This window comes from Garra rufa, chromosome 3 (genome assembly GCF_049309525.1).
Source record: "Garra rufa chromosome 3, GarRuf1.0, whole genome shotgun sequence".
Lineage (NCBI taxonomy): Eukaryota > Metazoa > Chordata > Actinopteri > Cypriniformes > Cyprinidae > Garra > Garra rufa.
Window position 1 is genome coordinate 13,404,354 of NC_133363.1, and position 13,972 is coordinate 13,418,325.

Below are 13,972 nucleotides of genomic sequence, written 5' to 3' on the forward strand. Positions count from 1 at the left end.
TAACATCAATACAAAGCTTATTTATTCAGCTTTGAGATGATGTATAAATCTCAATTCCAAAAAATGTTGTAGTCCATGGTCACATATTTCTTTTTGCACTCTAGGACAGGGATTCTCAACACTGGTCCTCGAGATCCACTCTTAGCTCCAACCCTAATCTACCCTAAACACACCTGAATAAGCTAATCAAGGTCTTCATGATCACTGGCCCTTCATTCCATTTGGAAGGGCTCATCTCTATGCCCTAATCCCTTCAAAGGGTTTACCCTCTGGAGTGTAAGCTTTGAAGGGTTGAAGGGTGTAGGGGGCCAAACAACTGTTTCTTGAAGTGCCCTTCTGCGTCATCATCCCGTGCCCATACGGAGGTGCAGTCATCATGCAAAGAATCTGTGCAAAGAATCATGGGAGCCAAAGTATCCATCAGTTGTACCCCTCAAAATCCTTCATTCCAAAGGACCCTTTGAAGTGGCCAGTTTTGTGCACTTTGGTTTGGAGCGACCCTTCAAAAAAAAAGGTTATAGGCAGGTGAGTTTGATCCTGGATGGAGCTCTGCAGGAACGTGGAGGGCCAGAGTTGAGAACCCTGCTCTAGGACAGGGGTGGCGAACTCTGTCCTGCAGAGTTCAGCTCTAACCCTAATAAAAACTCACCTGCCTGTAGCTTCCTAATAACCCTTCAGACCTTGATTAGCTTGTTCAGGTGTGTTTGATTAGGGTTGAAGCAAAACTCTCCAGGACTGACGTTCGCCACCCCTAGAGCAGGGGTTCTCACTTATTGTAATGTGCCAAGTGTATGTGTGATTGGCGACTTTTTATAGGTAGCTAACTTAGTAAATACACATTGGAAGTAACTCTATCACCACCTTGAATACTGCAGTTTGTTACCACCAATGCAAGAATGCATATTAAAAATGTACAATGGGACAGTGCACTTAATAAACATGTTCATAAACATGTTATTAGAGCAATGCCAGAACAATTTAAGAATCATTTAAATGAGTTTCTTATTGTCATGTTCGGAGTATGCATATAGCACAGAATGCCCTTGTAACATGACCAAGAGTGTTTGAGAGTGTTTGTGTATGATAGGTTGAGCCATTGTCTGGGTGTGTGAGTGCTTAGGATACACAGCAAGAGATTTGTTTACTGCATACGGAGGGATTCGCAGGCAGCATCAGGCTCGGCGGGGCTTGGCAGATCTCGCTACCCTATATAGCAATGACGGCCCTTGTTGTTTCACCTGTTCCATGGGTCGTAGCATAGCCTGCTTGCCACTCTAAAACCAGAACACAAGTGTGGGGGTCACATGGTAAACCCACATGTGTCCAGCCTGGAATGGTGAGATAAAAAGGGGCACAAGCGAAATGAAAGACCCTGTGTTCTGCAACATGAAGCCATGCACACACTCACACACCCAGCAGTGTGAACATGCCTCCAAACCTGAAGGAAGGCTACCCTCCGAGGTGTGTTTGCACAATCATATGCTTCCCTATGTCCCGGGGGATTATGGCCTCATGCTGTGTCCACTACTCACGTAATGTTTGTTTATCTGTGGTCATGGCTTCGGGCGAGGGTAACATAAGATATAAGGCCTACTCTTAGGGAGAAGGCACTCGACCATCAGAAGGAAGAGGAAAGAGTGCAGGGATGGGATGCAGAAGTGGAGATGGAGTGGAAGTGTCGATGGGGCGGCCTAGACTCTAAAAGCTGCAAATCTGCTCTCAGCTGGTGGACATGTGCACAGCCTGATTTAGACACACACCTGCTGTTGGAATAAAAGTAACCCAGTCCAGGGGGCTATTTTTGGGACCTCTTTAACACGTTCCTCTTATAGTTGTGTCTTACTGAGTGAGTGGGTGAGCAGTGGGGAGCAATAGACCGGGTGGGCGGCATGTATGTCATGGAGAGAGATAGTGAGAGCTGGTCCCATTTGCAGCGTATTTGTTCAAAGTAGCGAATTAATTGAAGAGTACAGAGCAACGTGCTGCATTACCTAGCGTATCTGTAGTTTCAGTTTGTTTTTTGGCCATTCTCGGAATGCATGTGCCCGCTTCGTGCTACGTTGGAGCTTCCTGGAGGGCGCTTCCCAGGACTGAGATGGAGAAAAAGGAAAGCAAAAGAGTCTGGCGTGACTTAAACAATGCTAATACAAACAGTTGCTCTCTTTCCTCAGTGCTGAACGGGAGCAGTCATTCCCCCACGGCGCTAAACGGAGCTCCCTCAACCCCCAACGGCTTCAGCAATGGACCCGCCACCTCCTCTACTGCTTCTCTGCCCACCCAGCAGCTTCCCCCTGCTTGCGGAGCCCGACAACTCTGTAAGCTTAAGCGCTTTCTCACCACACTGCAGCAGTTTGGCAACGACATCTCACCAGAGATTGGAGAACGTGTACGCAGCCTGGTGCTGGGGCTAGTGGTGAGTGTCTGAAGGCTCTCTTTAATGCTTAACTGTGTGTGCTGTCTAAAATTCTTTTCTCCGCTGGGTGTTAAATGGAATTCTCTTTCTGTCTTATCAGAACTCAACTCTAACCATTGAAGAGTTCCACTCCAAACTTCAGGAAGCCACAAACTTTCCCCTGCGCCCCTTTGTCATTCCATTTCTCAAGGTAAGAATAGGCAAAAAACATTCATCTCATGCAGACACAGTGTCAGTAATCTTGTATAGCAATTGGATAAAGTTTGGTCCTCATTGCATTGTGTTCTGGCAAAGTATTGCCCACTTAGAAAGTGCCCCCTGGTTAACTATATTCGACCTAACTTTAGAAGTAGGTATATCCAGGAATATACAGGTGTGCTCAAGGATATCTTGTTTACTTTCTAAAAACTTTTGCAAATCATCAAAGATTTGATAGCATGAACCATGCAAACTTTGTCCAGTGATCCAGAGTTCGTCTTTTAAAGCACTCATTGTAACAACCAGCCAATCAAGTATCATTCTGAAAAAGCTCTTGCCATTTTTATGCAATCTGCATAAGACGAAGGGTGAACGGTCTGTAGATGTGCTGTCTGAAGTGGAGAATACTCCGTCAGAGTTCTTTAAAGTCTTTCTGTATCTGTATGAGCTCTTCCTTATGGTGCGCCATATGGGAAGGGGTGGAGGAGAAGGGTAGTGGGACTTAGAGACAGACAGGCAAAGTGACAAACAAAAAGAACGTAGATGGATGGCGGCCAGAATGGGTGAACACATGAACAGACTCACTCTGGATTTCCCTGATGCCGGATTCATGGTTTTCTGTATGTGTAGATGAGTGAAGTCCATTTGATAAAGCATCCTCAGCTTCTTCCAACCCCCCTCTCCTCTGCTGTGGCTGGGCTGTGCTGATCTAGTGCTCCATATGGCCATCATTTGTGATTCATTAAAATTGGCACACTTGTGTTTACCCAGAGTGGAGAGGAGTGGTGTGGGCCAAAGAAGATTTCCTGGCAGATGTTGCAGTGGGTGCTGTAAGCAGCACAGCTTTCCGTTGCTCTGCCGCTGTTGTCTTTACGCTGATCCCTTTCTGTCCTCAGACATTGCATAGATCCAGGGCTCAGACGCATACACAGATTCTCTGATGCATTGTAATTCTTTATCAAATGATTCTGCATTGATGCACACAAATGCATAATCAGAATGTGAAATTAAATCACTTGGAAATCACTTTGTTGATTGCATACTTTGCAAAAGATTTTGTGACAGAAAATATACTGCATCATGACTCCCTGAATCAGAGTCACCCCCACCCCAAACACACATGTGAATACACAGACATACATATGTCATCTCTGTCTGGCAAACATACAAGTCATTCACGCAACATGTTTTACTCCTGCGATGAAATACATACAGTGATAACACAGATTTAAACTGTCAGTCCCAAGTTGGTTGCTAAAAGAATGTTCTAGTACTAAAAGGGCCTCAAGTCAGACACCACACTCCCCTAACCAGCATAAAATCTACAAACACATAGAGACAACTATTCAAAAGCACATTCACACACTTACTAAATTTTCAGCATATATATGCTAATACAACTGGTTGTAGAGGGATAATATATCCACTGACCACAGAACGGAACAAGAAAATGTTTGGTGTGGAAAGTTGCCATGGAGCCCCCACCCCCATCTTGCACTATGCGTGTGCGCATGTTAGTGAGATATAGACTACACAAGACATATCTCATAGTGTGAGTGTTTTATTCAAAGCAGAGCACTGTGGTACATGGCACCCAGCACATTGCTCACAGGCTGCTGTCAAAGGCCTGCAGAGTGTTGATGTTACACATCTGTATCATCAGCCAGCTGTGTAGTGTTATACTGACAGCCAAAGAGAAAAAGACAACAAGAAAGTGAGGGTGAGAGAGGGAGAGAGGCAGCACAGTTCTCCTGCAGACCTCAGCAAGGCACAAACACATGGTGGGCCAGAGAAAGTGTCTGTTTTTTCTCATCCTCTTTCTGTCTCTCTCTTAACACAAACCCTGTTAAAAGACCAACATACCTGGTCATCAGAATATGTCTGTCTCCAGCTTGGGATGCTGATGTCGCCACCAGACTAACTAAACAAAACTGCAAGACAACTTTGGTTAACAAGCTTCGGGGAAAAAAAAAAAAAAAAACATTACAATTGACTAGATTAACCAGTTTGGTATTAAACCAATAAAATAAATCCCAAAACAGCATAATCTAATGATAGCCCCCCTAGGAATCTTTACTTGCTTAAAGGAGAAGTAAGTAAGTACGGAAGTACAGATAATGTACTCACCCCATTGTCATCAGAGATGTTCATTCATTTCTTTCTTCAGTCGTTAAGAAATTATGTTTGTTGAGGAAAAAGTTTCTGAAAAATAAATAGTTTCTATAATTTTTAACCTCAAATACTCGCCTTGTTTAGCTCTGCGATGCTTACTCTGTGTAATCCGGGTCAATACAGTTAGGGTATTTCGAAAAACTCCCATCTCATTGTCTCCTCCAAAAACGTCCTACATCGCTGTTTTACCTTTTTTTTGTAAATGGTGTTTGACCTTCTTTGCATGTTGACTTGTAAACACTGGGTCAATACTTCTGCAGCAATGTAGGGTGGTTTGAACTATCTAGACTTCTATCTAGGCTATCTAGATATCAGAAATAACTGGTCAACCAGCTTCACTAACCAGATTTTGCTAGTGCTCCAGTAGTACCAAACCAGGACTACCGATCCTGGAGATTTGTGTTCGGTTTTATAAAAAGAAATGCTTTCCTTTCTCACCCACATTTTATTTCTCTTTCTGTCCGGTAGGCTAACTTGCCCCTGTTGCAGAGGGAGCTGCTTCACTGTGCTCGGATGGCTAAGCAGACCCCAGCACAGTATCTGGCCCAGCACGAACAGCTGCTGCTGGATGCCAACGCCAGCTCTCCCCTGGACTCCTCTGAGATCATGCTGGAACTCAACGAGCATGGCAAGAGACGTACCCCGGACAGGTATACACACTTTAACCCACACACAAACTTGTCTTTCTGTGTACCATTTTCATAACAAATACCTTAAGTCATAAATATCTACAAAGTCAAGCAAAAGGCAAAAATGTAGACAGCTACAGTAAATGTCAACACAACCTTGCCCTGGGCATACTTCTTCCTGTCTAGCTTTGAAATGCACACACACTCATGTAATGAGTGGAGGGTGTGGGAAGGTTAGGCCACACAGAAAAAGACTGTGAGGAGGGTAGGAAGAAGGTGGAAGTGTGTGTGGAGCAGAAACAGACTGAGATGCTCTAACATCACACAAAAGCATATGCATACCAACAGTGTCTATACACTGGTGAGACATGTAGAACTCTTGGCAATCAAAAAATTAATAGTGGGATTTAAAGCATCAATATTTCTGTTTGTCTCCTTTTGTTTTTCTTCTACTCTCTCATCCGCACTGTCTCCTGATAGTTCCCCAGTAGCTGTCCATATGTCAGTGATGTGTCCAGATGGTGATCTTGCTGAACCCCTGCTTGAACTGATCCAGGGGGAGGGAGGAATAGAGAGAGATTGAGACAGAGAGACAGAGAAAAAGAGAGGGGTGGGGGTGGAGTAATGGGCAATCCCCTACTGTAATCCATACACCTCCATCTCTAGGCTTAGGCTTACCATATCACGGCAGGAGCTCCAGCTGTTGCTTTGATTTGTAGGATATCTGGCTACAACTGCAGAAATGCTGCAAAGGTTGGAAGTTTTTGGGTTGGTTGCGGAGGCGGGCATGATGGGGTGTCGTAGATGCAGCCAGATTCAGATGTCCAAGCCAACTGCACTCTACTCTCAAGTGCAAGAAAACAAGCTTGCACAGTCCTCGCACACACATGTATTTCATACTCACAGAAGGGAGAGGAGTTTAGCCCTGAATGCCTGGCTGCTGCACTCAGCTAAACAGATTATTATCAACACTGCAGCACAGGCCAGCCAGATGGCTCCAAAACGCCAGTGTCACTGAACATCTGCCAAAGGGAGCAGCTCTCACAGTACAGCAGCTCAGGAGAGAGACAGAGAGAGAAAGAGAAACGGGTGAGAATGGGAAAGATTAAGGGGTTGGGATTTAACTCTGTTTCTTGGTATATGAAGGCTAGAGTCCACATATGGCTCACAGCTGGCCTCAACATTTGGACACATGAGTGGAGGGGCAAAGAGAAAGAGGGAGGTGGGATGGGTTAGACTGCAAGAATGCAAAACCATCAATAGCCTTCTTTCCTCTTAAAAATGTCCTTTCTACAGCATTTCCAAGAATTTCTACAATCTCTGTAACAGGACCAAAGAGAGTGCAGGGGACAGGGACGGCTTGCACCCGGAGCACCTGGCCAAACGTCCATGCACAGTGAGCCCCAGTCAGCGCTTCAGCCCCAGCAGTGGTTTACCTGCTCATCCTCCCCCCAACGGCCTGCCGACGCATCCACCCAATGGCCTTCCACATCCTAACCCTCCTGCCCCACAGCATTACCGTTTGGAAGACATGGCACTCGCCCACCACTACAGAGATGCTTACAGACACGCAGAGCACAGGGACGTCCGGGATCGTCACCGGCAGACAGGTAAGAGTGGAGTAGTCTCTGATTTGACCATAGTTAAAGGGTTAGTTTACCCCAAAAAAATGAAAATTAGCCCATTATTTACTCACCCTCAAGACATTATAGGTGTATATGACAAATGCAACCTGAGTTTGCAAAAATTGTTCTGGCTCCTCCAAGCTTTATAATGCAATGGGTTGGTGTTCATCTTTATCAGGTCAAAACAAGTCCAATAAAATACATCCATCCATAATAAAAAGTGCCTCACACAGGTCCAGGGGGTGAATAAAGGCCTCCTTTAGTGAATCGATGCGTTTTTGTAAGAAAAACATAATAATATAAGCCAAGAAGCGGCTGGTTTTCTTTTTCTAAAGTAAGGAAACTTAGCTTTCTTTGCTCCTGTAAACAAACATTGATTTTCACAAAACTCACAGGCGCATGTGCAATGCCGACGTCCTACGTCATTTGCCCGGAGTTGCTTGTGTGTACAACTGTTAGATTAAAGTGATTATTACGTTTTAATTAGGGATGCACCGATACGAATCGGCCGATCATGCTTGCGCGTTTTGTCAGTAAAGCCGGTTCTGTAATCAGCGGTAAATGCCATCAGGTGCGTGATTTCACGTTGAGCCGTATATACTACACACAGCCGTTGTTTACCGACGAGCTGCGCAAATCAATGTTCATTATCAGTGTGAATGTGCGCAGCTCGTCAGTGAACAACGGCTGTGTGTAGTATATACGGCTCAACGTGAAATCACGCACCTGATGGCATTTACCGCTGATTACAGAACCGGCTTTACTGACAAAACGCGCAAGTGATCGGCTGATACGGATCGGTGCATCCCTAGTTTTAATTATGGATAATTTTTTTTTATAAAAAGGCATCGATTCGCTACAGGAGGCCTTTAGTCACCCCCTGGAGCCGTGTGAGGCACGTTTTTAATATGGATCGATGTGCTTTATTGGACCCGCCCATTGTGTTATAAAGCTTGAAGGAGCCAGAACAATTTTTAATATAACTCTGATTGCATTCGTCCGAAAGAAGGAAGTCATATACACCTAGGATGCATTGAGGGTGAGTAAATAATAGGCTCATTTTCATTTTTGGGTGAACTAACCCTTTAAGTGGTGTTGTTAACCACAATGCTTTAAACAAGAACTCAAATGATACATAATCACAGGTCTACCTGTACCTATATACTCGCTATTTTAAAAACAAATTTAAATATGGTTAATCCAAGTTTAGGCTTAGACCTTTGAATTTGAGTAACATTTCCAACTGCAGAAGTAATGGCAGGAATGCAGAGCATTGTGGAATTGCACTTACATGGACATGGTTTCTCTATTGTGATAGCGAGTTAGTGCTAATGTGGTGCTGTGCTTGTGTTACAGCCGTGCATGGAGCACGTCAAGAGGAAGTGATTGATCATCGGCTGACAGACCGCGAGTGGGCTGAGGAATGGAAGCACCTCGATAACGTATGTGTGACCAGATGCTTTGTTTTTTATATTATCATTAATACATAAAGCAGAGGTTATGTTAGTTGCTAACTCTGCTAGGGAAAAAAACAAGTTATATTAGATTAATGCGGTTAAAGAATTTTTTAAAATATGGTAGCTAACTGGTCCAAGGTGATGTAACAATCATAACCAACTTGACCAAGATGCCACACCAAGTCAAAAACAAGATGCACCAGTTAGTTGGTAGTCCAGCTGATATGTCAACTTATGGACATAGGGAAGTGCTACAGAAGGGACTTAAAGGGATGGTTCGGAGTAGAATTGACTTCATTGCTATGCACTCCGAAGCCCTTGTAAATACCCCATCCGAAGTTTTTTTTTACCTTAGTCAAACATTTATGGAGATATTAGAGTTTTTCGAATTGCTTGTTACAGGAGTGAATGGTACATGTGATGTATCTCGTAAATTGCACCACTAAACGTGCAAGTAATCTTACCAAACTTGTGCAGTAGTGTAAATAGGTTATGTACTCACAAAACGCTGCATCAGAACATTTGTAAGTCCACCATGAGTGTTTTAAAAACACGTTTTAGCCGATCCCTACTAGTCTCAAAAACTACAAATGGCGACACGTCGACGTCACTTCCCTGGTTTGAAAAAAGCACGTAAAAGTCCTCCTACAAGTTGACATGCACACAGATGTAGTAGGAGGACTTTTACATGCTTTTTTCAAACCAGGGAAGTGACGTCGACGTGTCGTCATTTGTAGTTTTTGAGACTAGTAGGGATCGGCTAAAACGTGTTTTTAAAACACTCATGGTGGACTTACAAATGTTCCGATGCAGCGTTTTGTGAGTACATAACCTATTTACACTACTGTACAAGTTTGGTAAGATTACTTGCACGTTTAGTGGTGCAATTTATGAGATACATCACATGTACCATTCACCCCTGTAACAAGCAATTCGAAAAACTCTTAATATCTCCATAAATGTTCGACTAAGGTAAAAAAAACTTCGGATGGGGTATTTAGATGGGCTTCGGAGTGCATAGCAATGAAGTCAATTCTACTCCGAACCATCCCTTTAAAGGGTTATTCAACCAAAAATGAAAATTCTGTAATTAATTACTCATTTTTAGAACACAAATTAATTTATTTTTGATGAAATCTGAGATTTTTCTAACCCTGTATAGACAGCAAAGCAACTTCCACGTTCAAGGCCCAGAAAGGTAGTAAGGACATTGTTAAAATAATCCATGTGACATCAGTGGTTCAACCTTAATTTTATGTAGCTATGTGCACAATGAAATAACGACATTATCCAAACAGTCACATGAACTATTTTAATGATGTCCTTACTACCTTTCTGGGCCTTGAACGTGATAGTTGCATTGCTGTCTATGCAGGGTCAGAAAGCTTTTGGATTTCATCAAAAATATGATTAACACAAGAGGTTTTATGGGTTTGGAGTAATTATTAATAGAACTTTCATTGTTGGGTAAACTAACCCTTCAAGCTGGGTCAATAGACCTGATAGTACATGACTTAGTTCAGACCTTTTCTGGATAACAGTAAGGCCTTTATTATGCTTTTTACTCTCCTCTCTTTTACCTCTATTGCCTCTATATGGGCTTACTCACACTCAAACACATATTGAATAAAAAGGCCACAGATGGAGTGAGGAACCCAGTGGAGGACGTTCCCACTGGAGAGAGCAGCTGAGACAAGGCTTGCAGTCTGTGAAATCAGGCTTATTCTGGACCGCATCCAAATCTGAAATAAATACAGCCAACAACATACTCAAAGAGTGAAGAATGGCATCACATGGTTGAGGGGAGATGTTATAGAGGGGAGGTGGGCGGTTGGGGAAGATGGGAGGAAAGAGGACGAGAGTGAGAGAAGGCTCTAGAAGCATGGGGGAAGAATGAATTGTTTTGGCTTCTCCCACTGGCAGCACAGCTGTTGCAGGGCTATTGTTGCTTAACCACTCAACCGCTTACTGCACCACTGGATTACACACACACACACACACTCAGAAAGCGTTCTAATTATCTCATGCTTGTACTGCTCACAAATGCATCAGCTCTTGAAATAAAATATAGCATCTTTTTTAAATTAGTAATGGCCAAAAAAATGCAGTGTGAACTTTAACTGGCCTAACTTTTGTTAATACCATCCTTTTCTATTTCCTATTCCCATATTTCTTCTTCTCTATAGTTATTGAACTGTATCATGGATATGGTGGAGAAGACGCGGCGTTCCCTCACCGTGCTACGACGCTGCCAGGAGGCGGACCGCGAGGAGATGAACCACTGGATCCGTCGCTATAGCGACGTGGAGGATATGAAAAAAGGTGGGAGCTCCGCCCAGCGGCCTCCTCCTCTTCCTCCCCACCACAACTCTTCCTCCTCCAACACTCCTAACAGCAGCGACACACAGCCGCTAGGTACATGCACCGTTGCAGATGCAGCCGCAGGCGCAGATGCTTACCACGCAGCATGTCTCACATGACTGTAGATACCACCCTCGTCTAAGTGGTTTCCATCAGCCAACACACCACTCAGATGAATGCGATTTAAAACTAGACATCCAAAAAATCTGACCTGTTACTATAAGTGAGCAGTCAGCATGTGATCCCACTTACCTTACCTTACTGTAGCCAGGGCACGGGGCAGCTAAACCTTGTCTGTCACACCATGTCCTTACCCACCCTGTTCCTAGGGACTCACAGTGCTGTATTTGGGTGTCTCTGTAAGCTAACATACCAGATTTTACTCAACAAGTCATTAGTAAGTGATCTATGAGTTGAATTAGGTGTCATGTAAGGGAGACATCCAAAATGTGCAGTACTATACAGTAGGTTCTTGGGGATAGGGTTGGGAAACACTGTCCTAACCAGGCACCACAAAGTTCCCAGCAAAGTAATGTTTCTGTGATTGCTGAAAGCAAAAGTAATGTACAACATATTCAGTGTTTAGGGGACAGTGGGGTAAGATGAGCCATTTTTACTTATGTGGTCCTCAGGATAAGGGAAAATGAGGCAGAGGTACAATGAAAGTATCTAAAGTAATTTCAGGGTGTTTCCTATCATTTTAAATGATCTGAATGTATCTATGACAAAAGGTTCTAAAAATATGGCTTCTCATAAAAAAGTGTTCCTCTGGCTCAACTTACCCCAGGTTAGGGGTAAATTGACCCGAGTTAGTGGGTAAGATGTGCCATCTGGGTTTAAACTGACTATCTGACTGAATCTGATTTAAACCCATGTGAAATTATAAAGATGATTTACCTTTTTTAAAAACGAATTAGTAATCAAATGTAATTTTGCAAACACTCATAGTTCTTTTCTTAAAGCTTACTTAAACAAAATAAAAAACCAACCAAATGAGTTTTATTTTCAATCTTTCATTTTTTTGCATTTCTAAAACAATATGTTGAACACCTAAGTTTTAACTCTTCCCAAAATAGACTAAACAGAGAGTTTGTTGAGTAAAAATAAATAAAAACTGAACTAGAATGAATGAATAAATGTCACTGAAACTAATAAACATTTTAGTTAACATTTTAGAAAAGATTTTTGGCATGATAGCTTTTCTGCAATGTCGAACAGGCCATTAGAGACTATAGGTGGAAATATGATCACAATGTGGCGAAAAGCATCTTTTCTGTACGTGTCCATATCAAATAAACTATAAATAATTCGTACCTGTGTATATATATGATAAACTAAAGCAGCTGCATAATATCACATTAAAATACCAGTTTATACTGTATACTTTAACTTGCCTTATGGTGGGATAAGTTAAAGTACTGACTCAACTTACCCCACAGCATTTGGCTCACTTTGCCCCATAGCTGGCATTTTGGAGGAAAAAACAATATGCATAATAAATATTTTTATTACTGGATAAATATGCTTTGAATGTAACAACACCATTACATATTTTTACTTTGACAAGCCAAAACTGTTTTTAAAGTAAATGGGTGCCTTCCACTCCTCCCATGTGTATCTCCTTTTCACAGTCTGGTGGCAATGACATGTGATTCCAAAATACGTGGTCACATGACCGTAAAAAGTTTACAGTTTCCAAGATACACGGAGTGGGTCAACTTACCCACTGGCTCAACTTACCCCACTCTCCCGTATTATACAGCTATGGTGGATTTTGTAGCAATTAAATGTCACTGTGAGAGAGGTTACCCACTGCGATGAGAAAGAAACAAAACTGTCGATATTTGTGATTGCGGTAATTAGTAAAACGACTAAACCATTTTTGCGTCACATCTGGTAAAGATATGGTTGTCAACCTTCAAAAGCATGTCATGATTTCAGAGTTGTACTGTGTTGTTTTGGTATTCTCTACGTCTGGGGGAGTATAAGAAGCTTTTTTTATCTTAATAAACTCAAGTCATATTTTTTTACAGAAATCCACCGAGACTTTCTGCACCGGCCCCCATCAGGATACCTGCCTGAGGAGATCTGGCGGAAGGCTGGTGAGTGCATTTGGACAGTGCATTGTCCACTGTCACCTATTGTACACATGCACACAAACATATGCACACTCACAGCCGTAGTTATGCAAGGCCAGGAGCGGGAATCGCTGTTGAATGTCATTATTGTTAGGAGCTCTCCATCTGTCACGAGCATGAAAGACAACTGCAGTTAAACTGCAGTGAGAATGCAGTAACCTGCCGCAGTCAACAGCAGAGCAGCACAGGTAGGGCCAATAAACGTGACCCTGCCCGAAGAAAGAAAAAAAGAAAGAGAAGTAAGGGAAAAGCACGGCTGGATTGTTCTTGTTCGCTAGAGTCTGTTTTATTACTGTAGCTGGATATACAGAGGGCTGTACATACGCCTGGTTGCCCTCTGTGCCATGTAGGTCACACACAATACTGATGGGGTCAGCCAGAGCACAGGTGGTGTCACTTGCCCAAAGGTCAGAGATCAAAGGGCACTTATTATCTGTGACCCACACCAGCAACATTACAGCTGAGTAAAATCAATATGCCATTACTAATTTAAAATGCTGGAATGATGCTGCTGTTGTCTGCAAAACATAGCTGCATTTTCACTGTGACAAAAACCTTTTTAACTGCAGTTGTTTTTCACACAGGTGCTACAAGTATCCCGCTCTCGCCAGCATTAAAGCAACTTCAGAACAAGCAGGGTGAGTAACAGCACCCGCATTACAAACCAACTTGCTCTTTTAAAATTTTATTGCATAGATGGGCTTATATAATTTTTCTAGTTATATCATTTTTAGGTGTTTCTCCTAAAATACCTAATGCAAAAAAAAATGAGACAATTATTGACATGCATTAAGACTGCAGAACTATACAATTAAAGGAGAAGTTCACTTCCAAAACAAAAATTTACAGATAATTTACTCACCCCCTTGTCATCTGAGGTGTTCATGTCTTTCTTTCTTCAGTCGTTAAGAATTTTTTTTTTTAAGAAAAACATTTCAGGATTTATCTCCATATAGTGGACTTCAATGGTGCCTGTGAG

General features: G+C 42.7%; 1 protein-coding gene across 2 annotated transcripts in view; it reads left to right on the plus strand.

Moving 5' to 3' along the window:
• The window catches only part of cbfa2t3 (CBFA2/RUNX1 partner transcriptional co-repressor 3), a 39,832-nt gene that overhangs the window by 17,810 nt on the left and 8,050 nt on the right, over nucleotides 1–13,972 (plus strand). Inside the window, exons 3-10 of one of the 2 annotated variants that reach the window (XM_073835723.1) lie at nucleotides 2,172–2,413; nucleotides 2,514–2,603; nucleotides 5,252–5,433; nucleotides 6,742–7,022; nucleotides 8,394–8,479; nucleotides 10,681–10,909; nucleotides 12,889–12,957; nucleotides 13,578–13,631. In XM_073835723.1, the coding sequence (XP_073691824.1) occupies nucleotides 2,172–2,413; nucleotides 2,514–2,603; nucleotides 5,252–5,433; nucleotides 6,742–7,022; nucleotides 8,394–8,479; nucleotides 10,681–10,909; nucleotides 12,889–12,957; nucleotides 13,578–13,631 (1,233 nt within the window). The remainder of the gene's footprint in view (nucleotides 1–2,171; nucleotides 2,414–2,513; nucleotides 2,604–5,251; nucleotides 5,434–6,741; nucleotides 7,023–8,393; nucleotides 8,480–10,680; nucleotides 10,910–12,888; nucleotides 12,958–13,577; nucleotides 13,632–13,972) is intronic. The other variant, XM_073835724.1, reaches the window with a different exon arrangement.